The sequence below is a fragment of the Condylostylus longicornis genome, unplaced genomic scaffold (genome assembly GCF_029603195.1).
Source record: "Condylostylus longicornis isolate FDR11 unplaced genomic scaffold, ASM2960319v2 ptg000135l, whole genome shotgun sequence".
In the NCBI taxonomy this organism is placed as follows: Eukaryota; Metazoa; Arthropoda; class Insecta; order Diptera; family Dolichopodidae; genus Condylostylus; species Condylostylus longicornis.
The window spans coordinates 9,462,446-9,488,205 of NW_026578103.1; the positions used below are offsets into that span (position 1 = coordinate 9,462,446).

The 25,760-nt window shown below is 24.2% G+C and overlaps 4 protein-coding genes across 4 annotated transcripts; 2 read left to right on the forward strand and 2 right to left on the reverse strand.

The window, feature by feature from the left end:
• Positions 1–229: 229 nt before the first annotated feature.
• LOC129615150 (UDP-glycosyltransferase UGT5) lies at positions 230–5,131 on the reverse strand. Its single transcript, XM_055530234.1, has 7 exons — positions 4,468–5,131; positions 1,985–2,186; positions 1,675–1,897; positions 1,284–1,453; positions 1,004–1,050; positions 818–945; positions 230–484 (listed from the first exon to the last, which is right to left on the reverse strand). The coding sequence occupies exons 1-7, from the start codon at positions 5,100–5,102 to the stop codon at positions 327–329; spliced, it is 1,563 nt and encodes a 520-aa protein (XP_055386209.1). The 5' UTR covers positions 5,103–5,131; the 3' UTR covers positions 230–326.
• A 6,508-nt stretch (positions 5,132–11,639) lies between these two features.
• LOC129615212 (sialin) lies at positions 11,640–19,946 on the forward strand. The gene is made up of 5 exons (XM_055530310.1): positions 11,640–11,820; positions 17,123–17,370; positions 18,211–18,997; positions 19,068–19,354; positions 19,453–19,946. Exons 1-5 carry the CDS (start codon positions 11,781–11,783, stop codon positions 19,669–19,671), a joined length of 1,581 nt encoding a protein of 526 aa, XP_055386285.1. The 5' UTR covers positions 11,640–11,780; the 3' UTR covers positions 19,672–19,946.
• A 2,383-nt stretch (positions 19,947–22,329) lies between these two features.
• Positions 22,330–23,734, forward strand: LOC129615223 (general transcription factor IIH subunit 3). The gene is made up of 6 exons (XM_055530324.1): positions 22,330–22,448; positions 22,503–22,683; positions 22,748–22,943; positions 23,088–23,469; positions 23,527–23,563; positions 23,623–23,734. The coding sequence occupies exons 1-6, from the start codon at positions 22,439–22,441 to the stop codon at positions 23,684–23,686; spliced, it is 870 nt and encodes a 289-aa protein (XP_055386299.1). The 5' UTR covers positions 22,330–22,438; the 3' UTR covers positions 23,687–23,734.
• Positions 23,717–25,634, reverse strand: LOC129615222 (5-methylcytosine rRNA methyltransferase NSUN4). The gene is made up of 4 exons (XM_055530322.1): positions 25,411–25,634; positions 25,147–25,333; positions 24,764–25,076; positions 23,717–24,708 (listed from the first exon to the last, which is right to left on the reverse strand). Exons 1-4 carry the CDS (start codon positions 25,471–25,473, stop codon positions 23,757–23,759), a joined length of 1,515 nt encoding a protein of 504 aa, XP_055386297.1. The 5' UTR covers positions 25,474–25,634; the 3' UTR covers positions 23,717–23,756.
• Positions 25,635–25,760: the final 126 nt, after the last annotated feature.

Consider the following 25,760-nt stretch of genomic DNA (forward strand, 5'->3'; position numbering starts at 1 on the left):
ATTATTTATTCTGAATAGAAATTTGATCTACAAATTTATGCTTCTAAGAATTTCTCTAGGGCGTTAAGCCCTTTTTGATATATAAGGCATCATCCGAGAGCCAATTTGTTGGGGTCAATTTTTGCTTAAGTACATATTATTTAAAAAAATTTATATGCTTCAATGATTGCTTTTCCAAAAACAAATGATGGAGTAATTATGATGAATAAAACATAAAATAATAATGTAATTTTAATTAACATAATATTCTAAAAATTTTTATTTATTACTTTAAAATTTTTCTAAAAAAATACATAACAAAAACAATAAACTTAAAAAAACCTACTTTATTTGACTTTAACTTTTTTCGTTTTCTGCTTTTGAGTTTTCGATGAGCAACATTTTCTACAAATTAGTATAGGAATTGTGATAATTAAGATACCTAAAATAACTAAAACAGTTATAACATCTAGCGAATGGTAAACAAATCCACTCATATCGGCGGCTAAAAATTAAGAAAAATTTATTATTTTTATTACACATACACACATATTTGATATTAACAGACATTTTTTTTCCTCAAAAATTTCATACCGCAATAATTTCTAAAATAAAATTTCCAACAATATTAAAAAAAAAACAAAGAAATTCTAAATGTATTGAAACAAATTTTAAACCATTTAGAATTTGCAAAATTATCCTAGTTCAAATTATTATAAAAGTTTCCATACATAATTTGTAAGAATATACATACATATATACTTAAATAAAGAAAATGTACCGAAATGTTCATAGGAAAAAATAATGTCTGTAAAAATATAGTAAAAGCTCAAAAAACCTGGTGAATAAGTTAAATTGTTTCCTTTAGTTTTCAAAACGTGCTCAACCCACCATACAGCAGTATCTAGTGGTGAATTCTGACGATTACGATAAACTTCTGAAACATATTTAGCATTTTTTGCATACCTTAAAATAAAAATTTCATTTTTGAATTTTTCTATTAATTTTATAAAATTTTACATACTCTGGTTGACTAATCGTCCTAAAAGCTTCACTCAAGTTTTCTTCACTCTGAAAGAAAATTAAAAAAAATTTGTTAAAAAAGTTTTTAAAATAGTTCGAATTTCCAAAGCTTTTCATTTATGGTTTGGAACTTTGATAAATTTTAACTTTAGTTGTTTCAATTGTGATTAATAGTTCACAGGAACAGTATGCAATCTTAAAATTTATATTTTATAAATTATCTTTTATAGCAAAATGAAAAGAGGTTTAATTGAATCAGTAATAATATAATAATCATTTACCATATCTGTATGATAAAGCATAAGTCCCATTTTTCGATTCTCTGCAGCTTTTCCATTTAAAAATTGATCGCCATACAATGGTGAAACAATTATTGGTTTTCCACAATACACAGACTCTGAAGTACCTAAAAGTCCACCATGTGACCAAAATATTTTAACTTTTGGGTGACCTATAAGAAAACACATTTATTTTTAAAAATAGGAACAGTTAGTGTTCTATAAAAATAAGTGTTCTATAAAAATATGAACATAATATGTGTACATAATGTGAGAATTGAAATCAGAATAAATTTTGAAATTTATGAAATGATTCATACGAGTATTATGTAAAGAGATTAATTTCAGAGAAGTAAACTATCATTTTTAATATTTAATTTTGTCATAAACTTACATAATAATTCCTTTTGGGGGGCCCATTTTGTAAACATAAATTTTTTATTAACTGTTGGTAAATCATCAGATTCCCATTTCCATAAAACATCAAACGATTGTTGTTCAAGTGCATTTACAATAGCTTTAACTTTAGATTTTGGTAAAGTTGACATTTTTATCATTGAACCCCAGCTAATAAATATAACACCTTTGACAGAGTTTTGCAAAAATTCTTCAACATCCTATAGTAAACAATTAAATTAATTATATGAGATTTGAATTATTATAAATTGAAACAATTACTGTTACGCAATGTTAATCAAACTTACTTTCGGTATTGCAGCAGTATCATTATCATCAATATGAACACCACCAATTTCAACAACTCGATTTGGAACAGGTCTTGAACCACTTAATGAGTAATGTTGATTAATTAATAATAAACTTTGTTTCTTTGCCAAATCTTCGACATCAACATCGATTTTAAGATAATCTTTTATAAATTTATTATCATTTCTTTGAGTTATCGTTCTAAAACAGAAAATCTTATAAGTATTTTGTATAATATTGTCAAAAATTATATTTGTACATATAGTATTAATGGCATACATAATTATCTTTTAACATGAGATTTTCCTTAACAAATCTTTATTGTAGCAAAAATTTTATAAGAAATTTAGTTAGAAATACTGTTATTACTGTTAGATCTAGATTGTATTTCTATAATTCTGCGCCTATTAATTATTATGTTTTATGGAGTTTTAGATTCTTTGAAAATATTTTGCTTGTAATTCAATATCAAAAAAATTTTCATTTTGATATTATAATACTCGTAAATAGCTCAATTGGCTAACAAACATTGAAGCACACGTGCCTTCGTATAAATAAATACACGTATACACATCAATATGCATGGATATATTGGGAGATATTGTCACTATCATATATAATTTAATTAAAAAGCTATTGAGAAGTATATATACAAATATTTTGTTTATAAGTAAAATAATCAAAATTTCTTATTATAAGGCAATTTTTATATCTAATCTATTAAAAAAATTTGTCTGTATTATAATCATATTTAATATTAAATATAAACAAAGAGATATTTTATTAAAATATTGATTAAATTTCTAATTTAAAATAGCTTTGGCTTTTTCATTCTAAAATTTATTGTTATTAAGAAAACTTAAGCTCAAAATTTGTGTTCATCAAAATTTTATGTTCTTAATAGAGAAAGCAAATAGTTTTACTCTCTTTACGAAAAAAGTAAACAATTGAAGTTTAAACCAGTTTCATTAAATATTTATTCTTAAATTTAAAACTAACTTTTATAAAAATAAGTTTAAAGAAAATTAAATAGAATTTTTGAATTAGGCCAACCCATACAACCATTCACGATTTAATTTTAAACAAGTAATTTTCAAATGTTGATTAAAATTGGAATCGACAGTCTTGAATTTCGACTATATAGGTTTGATATGAGTAAATTGTGCTTAATATTAAGGTATACTACATGTACGATTTAAACACAGAGTTAGTTTTATTTTTTTTCACTGTAATTCTTATTGAAAATACTTCTTTTCTTTAAAAACTGCCGGTAATTTACAATGTAACACATTGTATACATATAATGATAACAAGACCACTTTCATAGAACATTAAAACAAACTAATCCACTTTAAGTGAGTTTGTCAAAATTATTGGCAAAATGATTTGTTATCATTTGAAATTAATAAAAAGATTAAATGTTATCACATTTTCACTCTTTTCTAATACATGGTTTCAATTTATTTAATATAAATTTAATATTCTGCATATATTTATTTAGTGAAAAAAATTAAATTTATTTAAAATGGCACAATCTATATAAATAATAAGTATAATATTCTAAATATATGATAAACAACATAATTTTGCAATTATAAAGTTTTTCATATAATTTTAATTTTGTGAATCATAAATCGATAGATCTTATAAAATATGGTATTAATGAAAGTAAAAATGTACAAAGTTCAACCCATACAAAACTGTAATAATGTTAAATTTTTTACGAAACATGTATAATATCAAATGTTATTTGCTTAAAGTATCTACAACTTTCGTTGTATTAAAAACAACTTGCATTTTTATACTATAAGTAAAATTTCTATCTTCATTACACAATTAGAATAAAATTATTATTTTCATCGTGATCATATTTCACAAAGATTTTGTATAGAAAACTTGAATCAAGTATGATCAATTCACGTTTTAAAATCTTTTAATTTGCTTATCTTCCAACCGAACACAAATTATTTCAGGTTTTTACTTATACGAACAATGTTTATTAATGAACAAAAGGCAAATTAAAGAGCAAAAATATAAAAAATTCTAAAATCAATTGTTATTTTTGTTTTTATCATTATGCAACTCTAAACCTAATTTTATTTTACTAAATGAAATGTATATGAATGGTATTACAGACTAGCATTTAAATCAAAGTCTATATAATAAAAACCTATAAACAGACAGTGCTATGTGCAGGGAAATCAATGTGAAAGCCAATACTAATAAAAGCCAATATAATAAAAAACGCATATGAAGGCTTAGAACAAGGAATTAGTTTCTTTATATTGTGGACTATTTATAATAACTAGTTTAGGGAATTAGTATTTACTAATTTCAAAAATTTTCCGAGTAATTTCACTTCTTATTTGCTTTCAAAGGTTGAATTCATTTCAAAAATTTAATTAAAAACCTTTAATTAAGCTCATATAAACCTTTAGAAGTAATTAGTTAAATCTTTAACTAGTGTATATTTTTTTCTTACCTATATAATAGAGCAACACTTTTTGTTATAATGAAATTAACAAAACGTTCATAAAAATTCATATTTTCATTAAAGCCAACAAATTCTGATGGTATAAATGATGGTGTATCTGGTAATGCAAAACGATTATAATGCCATGGCATTGCAACGCAACTACTTAATGCAATTACCGGTACATTTAATATATATGGTATGCCTAAATAACAATCCGTATTAAAGTTTTCTGTTATTACTAAATCAAATGGCATTGTTTGATTTTTATTTATAATTTGTTTAATAGCATCTGATTTATAAAAAATTTCACATGATTTACTACCCTCTTCACTTAATAAAAAAAATTCATAAATCATTGATACTAATGATCTTGATGGTATAAACATTTCAATATCAAAAACATGTGTTGTATCTTCACCAATTAAAATTATTTCATTGTAATTTGTTATTTTATTCTTTGATTTTGTATAAGTGACAACAGTTAATTGATGACCATTTTCAGCTAATTTCTTTAATATTGGGTAAAATACTTTAAAATGACTATAGCCTGGATGTGGAAATAATCCTAAAATATTTTTTGTTTCACTTATATAACAAAAAGATGCTATAAAAGTTAAAAATAAATATAAATTAAATTTCATTTTCAATAGGTTTTTTCCTTTAATTAATTAATTCTAATATTATCACAATTTTTATTTTTATAATTTTTCTGAGTATAACATAACATTAATAAATTCTGTTAAAATATTAACAGTCACATAAAATACAAACTATTACGTCTTATTTATGTATTGTTATTGTAAATTAATATATTGTAAATCAAATTAAATATTATATAACTTAAAATGCGTAACAAAAATAAGATTGATTATAGATATCAAGAATATTTTTTGTTGTTTTTTTATTATTGTTAACAAATCTCTTAAAAAAATATGAACTTATTTTATAAATATACACGAATTCGCTGAACAAACAAAAGAAATTCCCGAATCACAAACAATATTTTTTTCCAAATTAATTAAACTGAAAGATTTAAAGTCTGTCTGTAAGTCGGTATAATTTCATCAATTTAATACTAAATTTAAAACATTATGGCACAGTCTGAATCGAATAAAAGTCAATTCTAAACTATCTTCTTTAAACTCAACTTGATATTTACAAAGCTTTAATATTTTATGCTTTTTTATTTAAATTTCATTTTAATTTTTTTTTGTTTTTTTTTTTCGTTGTCTTATTTTAAAAAATTGATATGGGAAGAAAAGATTACAACAAAACGATTTCATTCATTTTATTTGTACGCTTCTATGTAATATAACAATTACATTGAAAAGGGTATAACATAATTCGATTAACTTTCACTTAATTAAAAAATGAAAAAATTGAAAAATAAAAATTTTTATTACTATAAGAAAACTTAGAGATTAGGAGCAACAAAGTAATTCAATTTTAATTCTATTTTATAAATTTAAAAATGATTAATCTTTAAAGGAAAAAATAGCTAAGAGACAACAGAAAATATTGCATGTGTCAAAAACCATTTATTTTTTCATGGGCTTTAAAAGCAATTGTTTTACAACAGCATTGAAGTAAATATTTGCTTATAATAAAATATTTCAAGAGTTTTAGAATAGTTATGTAGGTGAGAATCAAAAAAAAATTATTCCACTTTTTATAAATAATGAGATGAAGTATTTATGAATTCTCTCTAAAGATTCTTACCAAATACTATATTAAACTTGGCTCTAAGGCAACACGTACAGTCTTAAAGTGGATTTGAAAATTGACATCCTTTTTTCCAAAAACAAACAGTTCGAAATTCTCATTCAAGAAACACTACATTATTTACATACATGATACAATTAAGAATGAAAGTAACAAATTGAAGTCAAATTTTATACCTTTCTCCAAGAAACTTGAATACTACTTGCGAATATTAACTCGTTTTCCCAAATTTCAATAACTTTAAAGGTTTTTTTCTCAGCAAGTGAAGTAATTTAAAACAGAAGTAAATTGGATTTTGATTTTGTTATACAATTTTTCCATTTTTTTACGCGGTTGTTGCTGAACAACCAAGCTAATCTTTACTAAATTTCGATACTTCGTATTTTATTTCTTATTTTCCAAAAAACTGTCTAGTACTTAATCAATATAAAAATATTTTAAATGCATTACAAAATTATTGCTAGTAAAAGTTAGAAGAAGTAAGCGAGGTCGTAGTACATGATATTTCCATCAACATATTATTTACTTACGTTTATTCCATTTTATAACACTTAAAAAAATTAAGTATTCCGAAAAATATGATAGAATACACAAGATCTTACAGTTAATTCTTTAGCATAGTTTAACTAAAATTTACTACAAATTTCTATTATTTCCCATCTCATTTCCTTAAAAATAATTTTAACATACAAATCATAATTATTTTCTGGTAATGACGTCTTTAGTTGACATGATCAACTACATTTGTTTTTTGCTTCTTTTTAATGTGAAAATTACCCATATTTTTATATTCATATATATGTACATATATAATCATGTTAAAATTATACATATATTAACGTTCTTAACACAAAAATGAAAAAAAAAATATTATTGGAAAGCACTTAATCATTTTGAAAATTAGTTTACTATTAAGAATTTCATTTGGAAACAATGAGATTTTTAAATTTAAAATATATAACTTCAAAGTATTAAAAAAATTCTAAAAATATATATTGCAATGTTTATTTGAAAGCTTCGATTACTTTCTTTACATTATACCGTTCCCTAAATCTTTGATTTCCGCGGAACAATAGAATATAAAAAATTTAAGATATTTCTACCTAACCATTGAAAATTTTGTATTTTGCTTGAATCCGATTAAATTTTAGAATGTTCATGTGCCGCTTATCACACGGTAAAAAGAATTTGTTTTCGCCTATTTTTTCATATCTAAACTTTTAACTTTTATTAAAAAAGTTTTACTTTAATTTATTTGAAACGAGAAGTATAGGAATAAGGATTTGATTATTGTATAGGCTAATTATAATTGACAAAGGCTCCGAAATTCGATCACGTTATTAATATAATAATATTAATAACTTACAATAAATTTGCATAAATGAGATAAAAAAAAAATAATGAAAAACTGGTCTATGTACATGTATAAAGAGCTTAAAAATATAGGTACTTCTGCATATATGCATATAATATAGTTTTGTTACTCATATATTAAGATACATTGTTTTACACTTTTTTGTTTTCTTTTTCTTTAAGCCTCCCATTAAACGTTTATTGAAACAATAGACTTATACAACTCATTCGTGAAACAAATCGTTTTAATGCAAAAAAAAACAAAACGAAACAAAAGCAATTCATTGCACTTTTAACTAAAGAGGATCTTCAAAAAATAACAAAATGAAATGCAGTTAAACTGGTCAGGTATGCAATTTATCCCTTGTAAACAAAACAAAATAAAAAGAAATTAAGTTACATATGTTTCGTTTTTTCATTTTTTAAAAACGAATTTTATATTAGCTTCCCATTCAAAAGTATAACATTGATTAGGAATACAACAAATGAAGTTAGAAATGTATTAGATCCAAATATATCCCAACCTTTTATCAATGACGAGAAAACAATCGATGAGCGGATTGTTAATTTTAAATATTATACATTTTTCAAGTTAAAAGTGATAAATACTGCAAAATTGAATAAAAATTCTAATATGCTGCTGGCATTATGTTAATACAGTTTGGTCGTAAGAATATTTCCACAAATTATTAAAAATTGGATGCATAAAAGTTCGGTAATTATAAGTCTAATGAAAGTCTTCAAACAATATTCCATACCCACATAAGTACCTGCTCATTTTCAGTTTTATTTTACTCTTTTATTGAAATTAGTTATCCTTGATCCTCAATGATTTATGAAGGTTCTCTTACCACTTTTTAAAGCGGGCTGTGTCAAAGTGTTTGATAACATTTATAATCCAATTATTGCTGTTAAAAAACTATTCCACTGAGGTTTGGGAATAACCTCATCTATATCTCAATGCAATCGCAAATTGCTTTTCACCTGTTTTTCAACTCTATATATGAAGAGCTACTGATTCTACAAATATTTAATATGATATGCTTACTTACTATAAAGATACTTATTTTTGCTTAACGAGAACATATCATACTTTCGATCAATTTTATTTTTTCATCACATATTCCCTATTTCTTATTTATATTGCTTGCGCAGTTCAATGCAATTGAAAAGTTTCCATTGTCAGAGGTCCAATTACTTAAGATTGTGCACATGTGTACATACATTCACATACATATATTATTTTCATGTTGTGCAAAATTGATGTTTTATAGAATACAGTAATGATTAATTAGCATTTCATCGGAACTTGCTTTATCTGCATAATTTACAATGTTAGTTTTCCTAAAACATGTTATTAATTATTTATTTGTAATAAAATTTTCAGCCGAAATTTTTCATTTTCAATATGTAGCAAATGTTTATGTTTATATTTCAATCAATTATGACATTTACATTAATGACAGCGGTGGTGTTTAAATTATTTGACAAACGTCGAAAGCGTCAAAATTAATCGGTACTTCAAATTTCAATCCACTGTGGCGCTGCAGATCAATTTAAATTTTTTTTTATTTTGACGTTTTACAGTTTTCTGCGCGTTAAATTATTTGAATTTCCTTAGTATAATATTTTTGATTTTAAATTTATACATATATAAAAATAACTAATTCTTTAACAAAAATTAAATTTAAATTTAAAAGTTTTGTCACTAAAACCTATTTTTTAAACTTAAATTTTGTTAATAACAGTTGTGGTATATTTATTTAATAATTTCACTCAAATTTATTACAAAAACTTTTAATTTTTTGCTGTTCTAAACAACTTAAATTCTTAAATACTACGAAAGAAAAAAATTATTCTGATTATGCAGATATTTTAAATAATTTTAAATGAATTGTGTATGTATTTCAACACAAAATGACCTGTTAAATAGTCGCGGGCAATAACGGAGCCAAAAATAAACTAATATTCTATTTTAAAGGGACAATAAAATTTATTTGTCAAATAAGATTGAAAACCAAAATTTTGTTAAAGTTTCGAAAATCAACAAAAAAATGTTTGTTTTAAATTATGTTCTTTAAGGATCGTTGTTCGTTAAATTAATTCAACACAAACGGTAGTTCGAATAATTCTAAAAAAGATTGAAATTTTTTGGAATATAGTCAATGGTATGGGGTGACTTTTGAAAATTTTCCAAGAACCTACATAATTAAATTGCTTTCAAAACATTAATTAAGAAAAAAAACCTTCAAAAACATTTGTTTTTATAATAAAAACAACAATTTGATGGCTCCTATAATAGAAAACAGATTATTACAACAAATTTATAAAAATCGTTTAAAGAAAAGTTTATACAACGTGTTTGTGAATGCATAGTACCTATAATATAAATATAACGTCTATCTAAATCTTCGCCGTTCATATACATATATGTAAATATATATGTATGTACACAATATCTATTATCACGGTATGTTTTCAATACCTTCACTTTTGTTATACTTACTTAACTATATATAGTATACGCATGACAAAAGCAAAAATAAAAAATATCTTCATTTTTCAAAATTTTCATCAATACTTTTAATTCTCCTTCAATTCACCTTTGAAAAAAAAAAATAAAAAAAAAACATCGAAAGATAATAAACATAGAAACATCAACAAGCGGCGGAATTCCAAAATTCCTATATTTTGGGATAATTTTATGAAAAGTCATGACGTCAACAAAAAAATTGTGGTGAATATAAGTATTGCATAAAAATTTACATTTATTACGTATGCTTAATATGCATTTGGAAATTAAAATCAACTTGTTGAATGTTTATTTGAAATCATTGTCACTTATACTTTATTAAATATTTTACCTACACACACACACTTGATTGTTATTTTATTTAGTTATGACAAAGTAATATGTGACGAGTGAGTCAATATAGAAATGTTAAAATATATGATGGTGATTTTAGTTAAACCGTTAAAATATGAATGTGGAACTTCAGCTATATAATATACATAATTCATATTTATATATTATCTAAAGTTTAGTAATGTTGTAAAATTTTCGATAAGGTTGTAAAATCTATAAGTGTATATGTACATATGTATATAAAATAATATTTCAGAAATTGCGGGATGTAATAAATGAGTAATTTTTGCAAAAATAATGAAATTCATTTTCTATGATAACGCAACTAAGGTTGTCTTAAAACGCAATTATGGTTGCATACTACAGGTTATATTAGTCGTTTTAACATTTTGAAGTCATTTAAAATTAAAAGTTAGAAGGATAATAATTTCAATTAATTTTAAAAAATAACACTTTTATTAATAATAGAATATCACAAGTTGAAATTGTTGGCGAACTTAAGTACACATACATATATGCAGTTCATAAAACATTCATTTGCAAATTTATCAGCAAGGAAATATTTCAAAAATGTGTTCTATACAAATATTCCTTCCCATCACCTTTATGGTTCCTTTTTGTTAACACGAATAATAAAAATTCCAAAATAAAAAATATCAGCTGCCTTAAACACATTTTACTTACACATTCTTAGCAAAGGTCGACAAAACAAAATTTTTTTTAAATTTTAGGGACCAACAGCCAATGATAAAATCATTGTGTAAAAATATTTTTGTTTATGATTTTCTATATATACTTTTATATAACGTACATATGTTTGTACATTGAATATGAGAATGTATATTAGAAAATTCAATTCATACACTACGTGACACATTTTTTATTTTGTTTTTGGTGTACATACATATATACTTATGTTTAAAATATTTTTTTCACCACACCTATGTTGAATAAAATATTTCTTTTGATTTTGGAAATTTTTATTCCCTAATTTTTTATTTGAGTTTGTTACTTTACTATGTACACGTTACTGTAAAATATCACAAGCGGAGTAAAAAAAAAAATGAAAAAAACAGTATTTTTCTGAATAAATTTAAAATTTTTATAAAAAAAAAATATTTTGTTTGCTATTATCAGAGATTAAGGAAAAAAAATAATTTTCATATATTTTTGAATTTTATATTATAATTTTATATTCCTTCAGTTATATGTATGTATATATGAGTGTGTATGTACATATATAAATTTTGAAAAAAAAAATATTAGAATTTTAACAAAAAGTGAATAAAATTAAGAGTGCAAACCTGAAATTCATATTGAAAAGGTTTGAACTTAAATTAAGTTAATTTTGATTTTGAAAAATTAAATATAACGCAATATGGGTGAAACAGTTCCAGCCAAAGGCAGCATTTTAGGCAGTAAGTATAACAGGCTTACATTATGTACGATATTATAGTTTTAAAAATGCAAATCTACTTAAAATATGTATAAATTCATTGATAAAAAATGAGGAAAAGTGAAAATTTTAGAATCAAATTTTTATATAGTCCATGACCTTCAAGTAATAAAAAAAGGTCAAGAAATGCCAAATACAAGTAGTTGTAAATATTATTTTTTGAATAATATTTTATGTATGTAAATATATTTTATTACCAAATTGAATAATTAAGTGAATAATATAAATAAAGAATTTTCTTATCTATAATGTTTTTCAAGGACCTCTTTTATTATCAATTTTTACTTTCGATTTCAATAATTCTGTTATTTCTTTTCTCTTTTTTTTTTTTGTATTTGGATAAATTTAATGAAAAGCATATACATATGGATATAATTTCATAAAATACATAATCTTTCATATCACAACATTGTACATACTCATATGCTAATATATATACTCGAAATATAGTTTTATAAACCGATAACAGACATGTCAATGAACTATATAATTATGGTATAGATAAAAGAAGTGCGTAAGTTTTTCTTTAGGACAAAAGCTTTATAAAAGATGCTATATACAATAGATACTTATTTTTTTATATATACACATATACACGTAGCAATATATAAAAAAAACTTAATTGTTTTAAAATATTGTAAATTGATTTTTATTATTTACTTACCTATACAGAGATATAAATAAGTAATTTCCTAAGCTTACTTTACCTCTTCTATGAATTTTTACAGCATATATGTATACGTTCACGTGCCTATCACGCTAATATGTTGATGTTGTGCAGATGTCTCAAAAAGAACACGTATAACAAAATGGATTCCATTCCCTATAAATCCTTAACAGCAAAATATAGTTACCTTAATTGTACGAATACATATAACATATATCCATACAATATATAATACTTTATTTATATTATACCTATGTAATATGAAGGTCATCCTAAAGTCATAATATAAAATATTCATAATACATTATAAGAAATAGAATGATTGTCGATGAGTGTTTAAAATAACTATAATAAAAAAATGTTATTAAACAAATTAATTAAAAAAATATTTAAAATATACAAACTAAATTTTAAAATTATAAATTTTAAAATTTTGTAAAATTCCTCATTTTACTCTTAGAGTTCATTTTATCGGAACTTTTTTGGTTCATCTATATAGTAATGTATATATAGAAATTTGAACAACATCGTATTTATATGAACTAAATGTTCCATTGTATATGCGATTAAGGATTCTAAATACGAAATAAAAATATTGTCAGGCACTTGTGTCAGAACACTTGAAAAGTATACGAATTTGTATTACAAGAAGGAATTTATAAATAATTTATGGTAATAAGTAAATTCAACAAGTTTACGATATTAAAATATCTTTTGTCTATTTTATTTGAAATAATGATTCCAAAACAAAATCGTGGAGACAGAAAACTTAAACAAAATATGTAAAGGATGATAAACTCATTTTCTTTTAAATAAATGAAAATGAAATACTAAAGTGTTATACATGTATATTATTTGTATATTATATGATAGACATATGTTTATATATATATAATATTATACAAATGTAAATATTTATAGTAAAAATTTTTGTAGAAGACGGTTTTGTAAAAGATGTAAAATAAATTACAATTTTTATTAAAATTGAAGCGGGAAGCTAAATTTTTCTAGGATCTATGAATGTTTATTTATTTGTTTTTTTTTTTTAACTTTCCTTCAATTGTATGAGTAAAAAATTTTATTTTTACTTATTAAAATCAAAAAATTTTCTTAAACAGAAAGAATTTCTCGCATAGCATTAAACCATGTATATAGTAAATTGCCAATACTAAGAAATTGTGTAAATTTTGAATAATTTATAAATGATTGAATATTTAAGGAATCATCAAATTTTTTAGCAATTTATTCAATCAATTTTTTATTTAACTTTCAATAAATTTTTAATAATGAGGAAGTTCAAAATTAAAGTTTCTATATACACGAATTTATTAAACCTACAAGTACATTAAAAAAATAAAATTTTAAAATTTCGTTAATATTTTTGTTACTTGTTCTCTTTAATAAAGAGTTCGTTGTTCTTCTTCATTAAATCACAATTTTCTTTTATTACATACATACTTTCAAAAAACAGAATAAGAAAATCAAATATTTTGTTTGTTAACAAAAACTTATAACTGTTATAAATTAATTAACAAAACAATATTTATGAAAAAGTGGATCAAACTTTTTAAATGATTTTCATAAATCACTTAAATAATTTCTATTAAATATTTATTGTATATCTACATATTTAAAAAAAAATGGGCAATGGCAATTACGTGCCAAGTGTTAGCAAGAATAAAAAAATATTAAATTACAAAAATAAATATTTTAATTGCTTGTCAAAATAGCGATTTTAGAAAAATTAAAAAAAAAAATTAATTTGACTTTATTTGATGGGGCATAAATTTTACTACTGTCTATTTATAATGTTTGTAAGTTTTTAAGTGCTTTTCATGTTTTAACATAAATATAGTAAATTGAAATACAATTCTAATTAATTTTATAAATATATTTTTATGTAAACAAAGAATATTTTCATAAAATTTTATTTTTAATTTTAACGTTGAATTTATTCAAAAATTTAATTCAATTTAATCAATTTAAGTGAAATAAATGAAATTTCAAATATTCGAAAATTTCGATATGTATAAGTGCATTATGTAGGAGTAATTCCTTAGGTTAACTAGGAATAATTATAGCCATTCTTAAAATATAGTACCAACATTAAATTTAGAAGAAACTTTTCCTTTAAGTTTAAAGCATTGTGTTTTAAGTTGACTATCGGGCATAATTTTGGGGGGTATTAAAAAAAATTTAATAAATTTTTTATTATTTGCTGGAAAACTATCAGCATTACCATTTCGACCTTCTTATGTAGAGTAAGTTATGACAGTTCAGAATATGAAATTTCGATCGAAGATCAATGAGAAATTTCATCAAAATTTACATTTCTTTAAAAAATTATGCTCACTTTTTGTCTAATAAGTACACCAACTTATGTCTTAAAGATTTTTATAAAAATTTATTATCTTTATTAAAAAAATTCTAAATATAAAAAACAATAAATAAACATGAGGCTTTAATTATAAAATTTTAATATCACTTAATTACTGTTGTTTTGTTATCCATCTTCTACGGGTGGTTTTATTATATACTAGAGTTTTGTTATAAAAGCGATATTACAAAACAAAAACTGCAATAGGCAATAACTGTTATATAAAAGTAAAAAAGTTTATATAATTTTCTGTAAATAATCTCGTTAAAATGCGAAAATTTGGTAATGTTTATGAACAAATTACATTAGCAACATTTGTTAATAAACATAAATATAGTGCAGTTTTTAAAACATGTTGCTATATACTATTTTTAAGCTCTTAACAGCCTATTAAAGCTATATCTACATATTGGAAATCAAAATGCCTAAAACATTTTCATTTAAATAAATCACAGCTGGAATAATTTAAACAATTTTTACGATTTTTAAAAAACTTTTATATTGGAGTATCTTTTTTCTTATTGTTTGAAATAAAAATTTAAATAAAATGTTTTAAAGGTATTATTGTTTACTCTATGAGCAATCATAATTTAGAAATTATTTATAAAAATCTTTGAATCAAATTAAAATTAAAAATACATAAATTTCTAATAAAAATCTGAAACGAATGCATTCTGAAATACAAAGTCATTTCAATAATAAATATACAAAATTTTATTTTTAGATTATAATTTCATGTATGAAACAAAAACAAAAACTAAGCGATCTCCAACGCAAAAGAATTTTGTAAAATGAAATTATAATGAAAAAACAAAGAATAGAAAATTATTTATTATATTTATTAGATATTATTATTAAATATTTTGTACATTTAAAGAAACAAAAAACAAAATAAAATAAAAATATTTTTGAAACATTATCACTCAAATAATAAGAAATTTTCAAAAGAAATGGAGACGTTTTATACAAGGTCAAATTATATTTTGTCTAGAGTCCAGCCGATTATTGAAAAAATATTTATAATCTATATTTATATTCAGTATATAGAAATGTTTATATATAAAATTTAGGATTGTTTTAAAATTTTAGGTGTTTTAAATATTAAGTGAAATGTTGGGCAAACCTATGTAAGGACTTAAAATCTCTATAGTAAAATTTCATTAATTATTATGAAAATTACAACACAAATATAAAATACACTATATACAAATAAATTCTTCTTAAATGTTAAAAGTTTAAAATTTTTGACAAAGCAAATTCTAAGAAGAATTGAAAGAGCCATTTAAGAATATACGAGTATGTATGTATAGTAGCGCCTCATTAAACGAAGTATGCACATATATTATAGAAATTCCAGTAATCTACAATACTACAGTAATGTGTTTTGATAAATTAAATTAAACTATTGCAACTTATTATTAAAAATTACGTTTCGTTGCGATTTGTAACGAAAGCGTTTTTAAAAATTTTTAGGAACATAAAGCTTAAACTTCAATTAATTTCTAATATACGAATTTTCAATTTATACAATTATTATTTAGAAAATTTTATATTTTATGTATTCGGCGTTGTCAAATAGAAAATACAAAATTATCCGAAAAAAAAATATAAATTTCCCGATTTTTGTTATAACGAGATTTTCAATAAAATGTTATGTTCTTCGTATTTTAATTATGCTTTTTGTTTGCTATAAATGGATATTAAATAACTTTTATATTTTTTGAAAAAATCACTATTTGCACTTTAAATTGAAAATGACAGAAATGGCAACTAAATAATTATTGCCAAACAAAATTTAAAATAAGTTTTCTGTTTACAAAAGCATAAAAGGTGAGTTATGTACAAGATCACCTTTAACGTACTAAGTATGTACATGTTATCAAAATATTTAAACAAAAAATTTGAAATTACCTAAAATTAGCAAAGTAAGAAGTGTTAGTCGATATTATCAAAAATATCAAATTACGGATAACTACGCTAGGTTTGGCAACCCGTATGTCTTCATAAGGTGCTGAAAAGTTTTAAAATACTCGCAATTTTTATACCAAATGTTTTATAATTGTGTATACAAAATATAACGAGTGCATGTAACCTCGTATGTACGCATAATTTTTAATACAAAAAAAAATTTAATTTGAACTTAACGAAAATACCTTTAGATTTCATTTTAAATGAAAAAGAAATTAAAATTTTCCTTCTTTATTTTGTTTTTTGTTTTAGAATGTGTTCCATCAAGATATGTATTAGCCGTACTTGGTTCAATTGGTATGGCAATTGTTTATGGTTTAAAAGTTAATCTTAGTGTTGCTATGGTTGCTATGCTTAACCATACCGCTGTAAAAGAATTAGGAGGATCTGGTGGTCATGGTGGTCATAGTGTTGGACAAAATATTTCAACTTTAACAACCAGTAATGTTGAAGTGTGTGAGCCGCCGGATGGAGGAGCATCTGCCTCTCATAAAGCTGCAGTAAGTTAAAAGAAACTAAAATAAGCTTACACATTAAAATTAGTCTATATGAATATGTAATATGTATATTGACTTATATAAACATTTTCCTTAAACACGAGTTAATTGAAAAATATATAAAAGCCTTATAAATATATAAAAGCCAAGTGTTATAAATCTTTACTTATCAATCACATTCTTCATTTTAGCAATTTATTTATTGTGCTCTGCCTAAACATAATGCTCATTATATCTAAATAGAAAATAGTTGAATATATTATTATGACTTTAAAAATATAATTTAATTGATGAATATTCTTGAATATCTAATATTTGCTACTACTTTAAAAATATTATGATTGTAAATTAATTAAATCACCCAATAATTTGAAGCGCAAAAATTCTTTATATTTAACACACGCTTTCAAATTTTAATTTTGTTTTTATATATATGTATATGTACGTAAAATTAATTTGAATATTCTAGCATGTGTACATACTCCGCAATTTTTATTTTCATATTTTGTTTGTAATTATTATGCAATGATTGTATCAACACTGACCAAAATTAGATTATTCAAATCAATCTAAAAGGGGTCATATTGACAAAATATAAATCAATTCAATTTTATATCGAGCAGATACCGACACACATATATATTTTTGAAAAGCAGTTCTTATATTTTTCGACTCATGTATCACAAACTAATATATAACCACACATCTATCAATATTTATATATAAATTTTAATATCTTATCAATTTATTGGTAATAATTTTACACAAGTACTTATATTTTATCACATCAATTAAAAGCTTTAAGACTTTTGTACATATTCTAATTGTATTTCTTTTTTTCAGGACGGCCCTTTTGTATGGAGTGAACCTCTGCAAGGAACATTGCTCAGTTGTTATTTTTGGGGATATTTAGCATCACAAATCCCTGGAGCAAGAGTAGCTGAATTATTTTCTGCAAAATGGGTTATGTTCTTTTCGGTTGCTATTAATGTTGTTTGTACTCTACTAACACCACCATTAACAAAGCTCGGTTATGTTGGTTTAATTTTTGTACGTGTACTAGAAGGTATTGGTGGTGGTGTAACATTCCCTGCTATGCATTGTATGTTAGCTACATGGGCTCCACCAACAGAACGTAGTGTTATGTCAACAATTGTTTATATTGGTACAGCATTTGGTACAGCAAAATCAATATTATTAGCTGGTGTTCTTGCTGATCAATGGGGTTGGGAATCCGTATTTTATGTCATGGGTGGTTTAAGTTCTATTTGGATGCTTTTATGGGCATTTTTAATAAAAGATCATCCAAATCAACAAAGATTTATGAGTCAAGAAGAACGTGAATATATTTTAGCTGGTTTGGGATCTGGTGAAGGAGGTCACGAAGAGAAACGTTTACCAGTACCATGGAAAAAAGTTTTTACTTCATTACCATTTTTGGCTATTTTAGTTGCACATACATGTAGCAATTGGGGATGGTATATGTTTTTAATTGAAATTCCATTTTATATGAAACAAGTATTAAAATTTGAAGTATCAAGTAATGCAGTTGCTAGTGCTTTACCTTATTATCCGATGTTCTTATTTAGTGTTTGTTTGGGAAAATCATTGGATTTACTTCGATCAAAAAGTACAAACTACAATCATTATTTATATTTATATTTAATATGATATTCATATTCGTTGTAATAATTTTGCAGATAAAATTACAACAACAACTGCAAGGAAAACTGCTACAATAATTGCATCTCTAGTACCGGCTATTTGTTTATTTATTCTCTGTCATATTGGATGTCGTCATACAGCTGCTGTTGTTATAATGGCTATTGGTATAATAGGTATTGGGGGAATGTTTTGCGGCTTTCTATCAAATCATATTGATATTGCACCTAATTTTGCTGGTACACTTGTAGCTTTAACAAATACTGTAGCAACTCTCCCTGGAATTATAGTTCCCATATTTGTTGGTTTCATGACTAAAGGAAATGTGAGTTTAAATGTTTTGTTATTTAATTTACTTATTTTATATGAATAGCATTTACTTTATTTAATATTTATAATTTAATATTTTTTCTTTTTTTTTAGCAAACAATTGAAGCTTGGCGTATAATATTCTATGTAACTGTAGTCCTGTTCGGAATTGAATTAATAGTTTTTACAATATTTGGATCAGGTGAAGAACAATCATGGAACAAACCTGAAGCAGGATTTGATTCAATTGAAGCACAACCATGGAATGAAACAAAAAAAGATGACAAGACTAATGAAGAAACAACTCCACTGAAAGGAAATACAAAACAATAAAATGATTTTGAAGAAATCAAACAAAAAAATAATATAATTGAATATATTTTAGTTATGTTAAGTTTTTTTTTTAAGTTACTTTTACATAAAACAGACATTAAAGTAGATTTTGATTTTTTATTTTTATAAAGCAGATATTATTTTTATAACTTTTTAAATTAATTAACCGAATCGTTTATAATAAATTTTATATTTGTAAACTTTTATATATACTTTTATATATAAACTACTTACAGACATAGGTTTGTTCAGGTAAATAAAAAGGATCATGTAAATATATGTTTTCTTCACTTATCACATTAGATAAAATACAGAACAGTATTAATGATAAATTTTTAATATTTAACCCATTAATTCATCTCAAACTTTATTCAAACTTTTCATTAAAAAAAATATTTTTATTACGATTGAGTTTTTTTTATTAAATTTGATAATCTAGCTCACGAAATGTAGAAAATAAGAAAAACTTGTACAGACTATGTTATACTAATGGGCAAACCTATTGCATGATTTTAAAAAGAGATATTAATTATTTTATTTGCTTATAAATATTATATGTATATTGTTGTTCAATATAAATAATGAAACACAGCCAATATAGAATATATCTGGCTTATAACGCTAATCAATCATCAAAAATTATATTTTACTTTTAAATTTTTATACCTATAGATTATATCTTTTATAAGAATTTCATAGCAATATAGGCAGATTATATTCGAACACATAGCTGACAATATAATAAAGATACATGAACATGTACCAGACAAAGTAAGATTATTCCTCTATTAGAATGAATTTAATTTACGAATAAAATTATTTACAAAGAAGAAGTTTTTCTACCGTTTACAATTTAAATAATATAATTATATGGTTTAAAATCATATTAAATAAAATATTAAATAATTATATTAAATAAAATAATTAAAGTGAATTTATATAAAAATATTCAATTATAGTTTGTTATATTATATATAAGAATCATTTGTAAATTTTAATTTTAAGAAACTAATACTTGCATATACATTAGTACGTGTATATGTATATACATATCTTTAAGTTTAAAAATATACATATTATTATGTAAATATGAATTTATAATTTATTTTGAAAAAACAACTAAGTTTAGAAGAATATTCAGAGTATTCTTAAATTAATATAAATTCAGAGTGCATAAATGTAACCAAAGCTGCTTTGTTGGATTAATGTTGAATTAATGAAGTAAATACCAAAAAAATTATAATTTAAATGTACATAAATAGAAACGAAAATGACTCAATGTAATATATAGGTATTTTATAGCTAAATATCTCTGCCGTCTAAATACATACAATACACATTTTAGTATAAATACATAATGATATAAATATTAACTGTATTTTTATTAAAATATAATAATAAATAAATACATATAAATTGATCGTGCAATTAAAAATTTAAAATACTAAAGCTTTTGGTACCTACATAAAATATTTTTGTTAAAATAAATAGTGAAAAACATAAATAAATTCGTAAATAATGAAAAAAATTAAAAATTGAAATATTTCATTGATTATTAATATATTTTAATATTTTATATGCTTTAATATTTTCTTGCATCCTTCAAACTCCTACTGTATGAATGTCAAGATGAAAGAAAATCCCATTGAAAATTATTTCGCTATGAAATCCTATTTAAATTCAAAAGTACATTTATAACTACACCAGAAAATAATATTGCAAGATTTGTCATGTAAAGTAACACAATTCCATTAAAAAAATAAGTACATATAATTATTATATAGTCATATAGATACTTGTAAGTATTTTAAACCCTTTTGGATAAAAGAAATTAATAATATATTTAATATTAAAATAATTAATGTCATTGCATACTTTTCGGATGAGAATAAAAACTAAAAGTAACGTACATATTAAATGATTTCGAATAATCGTTCGAATGATTTCCTATGAAATGTATGTACTAAAAACTTCAAAGACAAATTAAATATATGTATATTTCAAAAAAAGATTTTAGCAATCTATCGTTAATCGAAGTTTTTTGAGTCTTAACAACCTTTGTTGGTTTCAAAAACGAAGCATAGCTTAATTATTTTTTGGGCCTTGATCTCTGGTATGGACATTACAAATTTTGAGAACAACTTGCCAATTGTCATATTAGAATCGAAAACAAAACAAGAGCGATTTATCCGCGACGAGATGTCAAATTTTAAGTAGAATTATAGGTGACTCTGCAGAATGATGCGATATTACAGCTGTGAACTTAACCGACGGCGGTAAAATAACCTAAAATCCATCATTTGCTTCTAAGTGTGTGTGACATTAGATACAAATTACTTAGTTGTTTTTGCCGTTCCACTGTTCTCCTGTGTTAACAACGGAAATCGTACGTCATTGCCATTCACAACATCCAAAGACAGAATTTTTAAAATTATAGAAACCCATAATTTTTTTAAAAGATTTGGTAGACTACTTTAGGATTTCTCGGTGAATAATATTCTTAAGAAAAAAAAATAGTAAAAATTATATTGGAAAATTTAAAATTGCGTTGTGATAAGTTGGAAAACGTAAAACTTAAAAAACGGTAACACTTAACTAAATGGAAGTAAGAAATTAAATTGGAGCAGTGTTGTCAAAAAAAGCAATTCAAACTTTCATGTCAAAAAATGTCATGTTTGTTTTGTTTATCGCATTATTAAAAATTTTAATTTAGCAAATTAAATTAATTTAATTCCTGATTTGAAATATACACATTTTATCGTTCACAATGACCGAAGGTATTCATAAATATAACCTAACTATAACAAAACTATTCAATATTTTATTTACAGATACTAAAAGTATAAGCTTATTAGTAATAATATTAGACACAAATCCGTCGCAACGAATTATAAGGCAAAATCCTCATCATTTAACCCAATGTTTAGATTCTATTGTGGCATTTGGAAATGCCCATTTAATGCAAAAAGCGCAAAATAAGCTGGCTGTGCTAGCTTGTCACCACCATGCGACGTAAGTACCCCTTAAAGAAAAACCAATTATTATGGTAGCTTATATTATTTAACAATAATTTTAGAGAGTATCTTTATCCAATGCCGGGAAAACCTTTGGAAATACGTCAAACCGATGGACAATACGAACTTTTTACTTTAGTTGAAAAAACAATTAAAATGAATTTAGCTAAGATTATTAATACTGTCCCAAAAATTAACACCCCATGTGAATCCCTACTGGCTGGCAGTGTTGCAATGGCTTTATGTTACATAGCACGGGTAATTTTGCGTTTATTTAAGTAGTAAATACTTAATAAATTTCATAGTTAGAATTTATGACAAAAATGCTGGCATACAAACCTTCTCCAGATCTCACAAATTTTTATTTGAAGAAGTTAATTCTAAAAATATGCATTATTTTAGATAAATAGAACTAAACAACCGGGAGTAAAATTAAATTCTCGTATATTGGTATTGACTGGTAGTAATGAATGCGCCTCTCAGTATATGGCTTATATGAACACTTTCTTTACTGCCCAAAAACAGGGCGTTGTACTAGATGTTTGTGCGTTAGATAAAAGCTTAAGCTTATTGCAGCAAGGTTGCGATATTACAGGCGGCCAGTATTTAAGATTACCTATATTAGATGGGCTATTACAATATTTATTATGGGTATTTTTATCAGAACCACAGACAAGGAGCAAACTTGTACTACCCCCAAAAACAAAGGTCGACTACAGAGCAGCATGTTTCTGTCACAGGGAGTTAATTGATATTGGTTATGTTTGTTCAGTGTGTTTATCGAGTAGGTTTTTCTATTATGTATAAATCTACTAAATCTATTAATCAAATATTTTTTTAGTATTTTGCAAATTTAGTCCCATATGTACAACATGCCAGTAAGTGTTTTGTTAATTATATGAGTTAAAATATTTCACTAAAAAAAAAATTCTTTCAGCACCGTCTTTAAAAACCCTGCTCCACTTGCAGTTAAAACTAAGAAGAAAAAAATGAAAGTGTAAAACAAAACTTATTTTTCAATAAAAATTTAATCATAAGAATCGCTTGTATTTATGTGTTTATTTTTATCATTTAAATTCTTGTCATTTTACAAAAATACATTGGTCCAAAATTAGCTGGCAAATAAGGTAGAACAAGTTGTCCGTATTTCAAATTTTTAGAATTTTCAAATTTAAAAATATCCTGAAAACATTTTACAACCAAACTTAAATCTTTTACGATAAAGGTAAGCCCATGTTCGACAAATAAATTTTGTAAAGCCATATGTACAACCCCATCATTTTGAACTGGACTCAAACTACATGTGGAGTATACCAAACTACCTCCGGGTTTGACAAGTCTTAAACAATTGGCAAGAATTCTTGACTGTAGTTCCGGTATTTTAAGACGTTCTTTAATTCTTCCGGGTTTAAATATATTATTATCATCTTCCGCCAAGCTATGGCGATCTGTTGTACAAGGCACATCTACTAAAACTTTATCGTATTTCTCGTATTCGTCTAACGCTAAAGCGTTATAATTTTGAATTATACATCGGTTTTGATTTATCCATTTTTCTTCAAAATCAAAAATATATTGGTTCATCACTTCATATATTCTACCGACTCGAGACTTTTGAACATCGTTGCAAACTAAAACTTCTGGATAAAGTGTCTGCAACATTAATAAAGACTTGCCTCCTGGTGCGGCACATGCGTCTAAAACTTTATCTCCATGCTTTATGTCCAAAACTAGTGGTGGTAAAATCGAAGAACCATCCATTAAAAAATGTGATAAAACTCCAGTTTCACAATTATAAGGTGGTATAAAAGTGGAACAATTTCCTTTCTCGTACGTATATAAAGATAACGTTTCTGGAAAATTAATCTCATTTTCCATTTGTATTTCTAAAGGAAAATCTGAATTGGTTGAATAATATTTATAGTGGTCAGATTCCAAAACCCAATTCTCCATTCCTTTTATTTGCGTAGCTGGAATAAAATTATGAAGACCAGCAGATCCTTGTGTAAAATCAATTACACGACTTAAAGAAAAGAATTTTATAAAGTTATTGCAAAAAATAAATATAGTAGTAAAACCTTTCATCAATTTGATAGTTTTCCTCAATTTTTTGCTCCAACGGTTTTTTAAATTCTGTTATGTCCTCAAGTATGGCCTCATCCTTAGTACTGTAACTTGCCTCTTTTATATCATCTCTTTTATAAAAAATTTTTTCTGGTAAATTAACATGGGCATCTTCTGGGTACATTGATTCGATTTCCTTTGATTCTTGCTTCTTTATTATGGCTGCTAGTGTATTATCTAAATTAATTTGATTTTTTACATCTTCATTTATATTATTTTTTAATCTTTCTTGTGCAAGATTAAAGAGCGATCTCACATTAATTGCACCTAAAATTAGTTTCCTTTATCAAAACAATATTGTTAAGATCATATATGTACTCGTCATATATGTACTCACCTTGCAATTCAAGTGCTTTGCACGTATTTTCTGAGTCTCCAAATATATTAACTAATGCAACATATTTGTGTTGGGATAATAATGCGACCCGAATACTTTTCCATCTATTGCCGAAAACTGTGCTATAAAAATCGTCAAAATGATCTAGTGCTCTTTTGGTGGCTGTAACTTTTTTCTGAAGTTTTGACTGAAATATAATTTATATATTCAGCAAAAAATTTTGTCTCATAATTCAATAAATTAACGTGTTTTATCTCAATTTACCCAATGAACTTTCGTATGTTTAAATCTGATTTGTGAAGAAGCGAAGTTCCAAATTTTTAACATTTTCACTAGTTGATTATTCAAATTCCTGTATTACACATTAGGTAAAATAATATTGACCAATTTAGTTTTACGTTTTCTAAGTTTTAATTTGTAATTTCTAAATTGTTTTATTCGTGTTTTGCACACTTCAAATGCCTTCTAATGATTTTCAAACCGTATTCGCTCACATCACATGTAATTTATAAACAAAAAACATATGTTAATTTCAGATTTGTTTTTTTACGATAATAAAATTTTATCGTTTTTAATATTTCTTCTGTAAATGTAGAAAATTTCTGCGAAGAAAA

Coding starts and splice junctions, on each gene's coding strand:
- LOC129615150 (XM_055530234.1), bottom strand. CDS start 5,102: ATGAAATTTAATTTATATTTATTTTTAACTTTTATAGCATCTTTTTGT. Junction 2,187..4,467: donor AGTGTTGCTCTATTATATAG/GTAAGAAAAAAA, acceptor TTTCTGTTTTAG/AACGATAACTCAAAGAAATG. Junction 485..817: donor CAATTTAACTTATTCACCAG/GTTTTTTGAGCT, acceptor CTTAATTTTTAG/CCGCCGATATGAGTGGATTT.
- LOC129615222 (XM_055530322.1), bottom strand. CDS start 25,473: ATGTTAAAAATTTGGAACTTCGCTTCTTCACAAATCAGATTTAAACAT. Junction 25,334..25,410: donor AACATACGAAAGTTCATTGG/GTAAATTGAGAT, acceptor ATTATATTTCAG/TCAAAACTTCAGAAAAAAGT. Junction 25,077..25,146: donor CAAAGCACTTGAATTGCAAG/GTGAGTACATAT, acceptor AACTAATTTTAG/GTGCAATTAATGTGAGATCG.
- LOC129615212 (XM_055530310.1), top strand. CDS start 11,781: ATGGGTGAAACAGTTCCAGCCAAAGGCAGCATTTTAGGCA. Junction 11,821..17,122: donor CAAAGGCAGCATTTTAGGCA/GTAAGTATAACA, acceptor TTTTTGTTTTAG/AATGTGTTCCATCAAGATAT. Junction 18,998..19,067: donor GGATTTACTTCGATCAAAAA/GTACAAACTACA, acceptor ATAATTTTGCAG/ATAAAATTACAACAACAACT.
- LOC129615223 (XM_055530324.1), top strand. Junction 22,944..23,087: donor CTTTATGTTACATAGCACGG/GTAATTTTGCGT, acceptor GCATTATTTTAG/ATAAATAGAACTAAACAACC. Junction 23,470..23,526: donor TTGTTCAGTGTGTTTATCGA/GTAGGTTTTTCT, acceptor ATATTTTTTTAG/TATTTTGCAAATTTAGTCCC.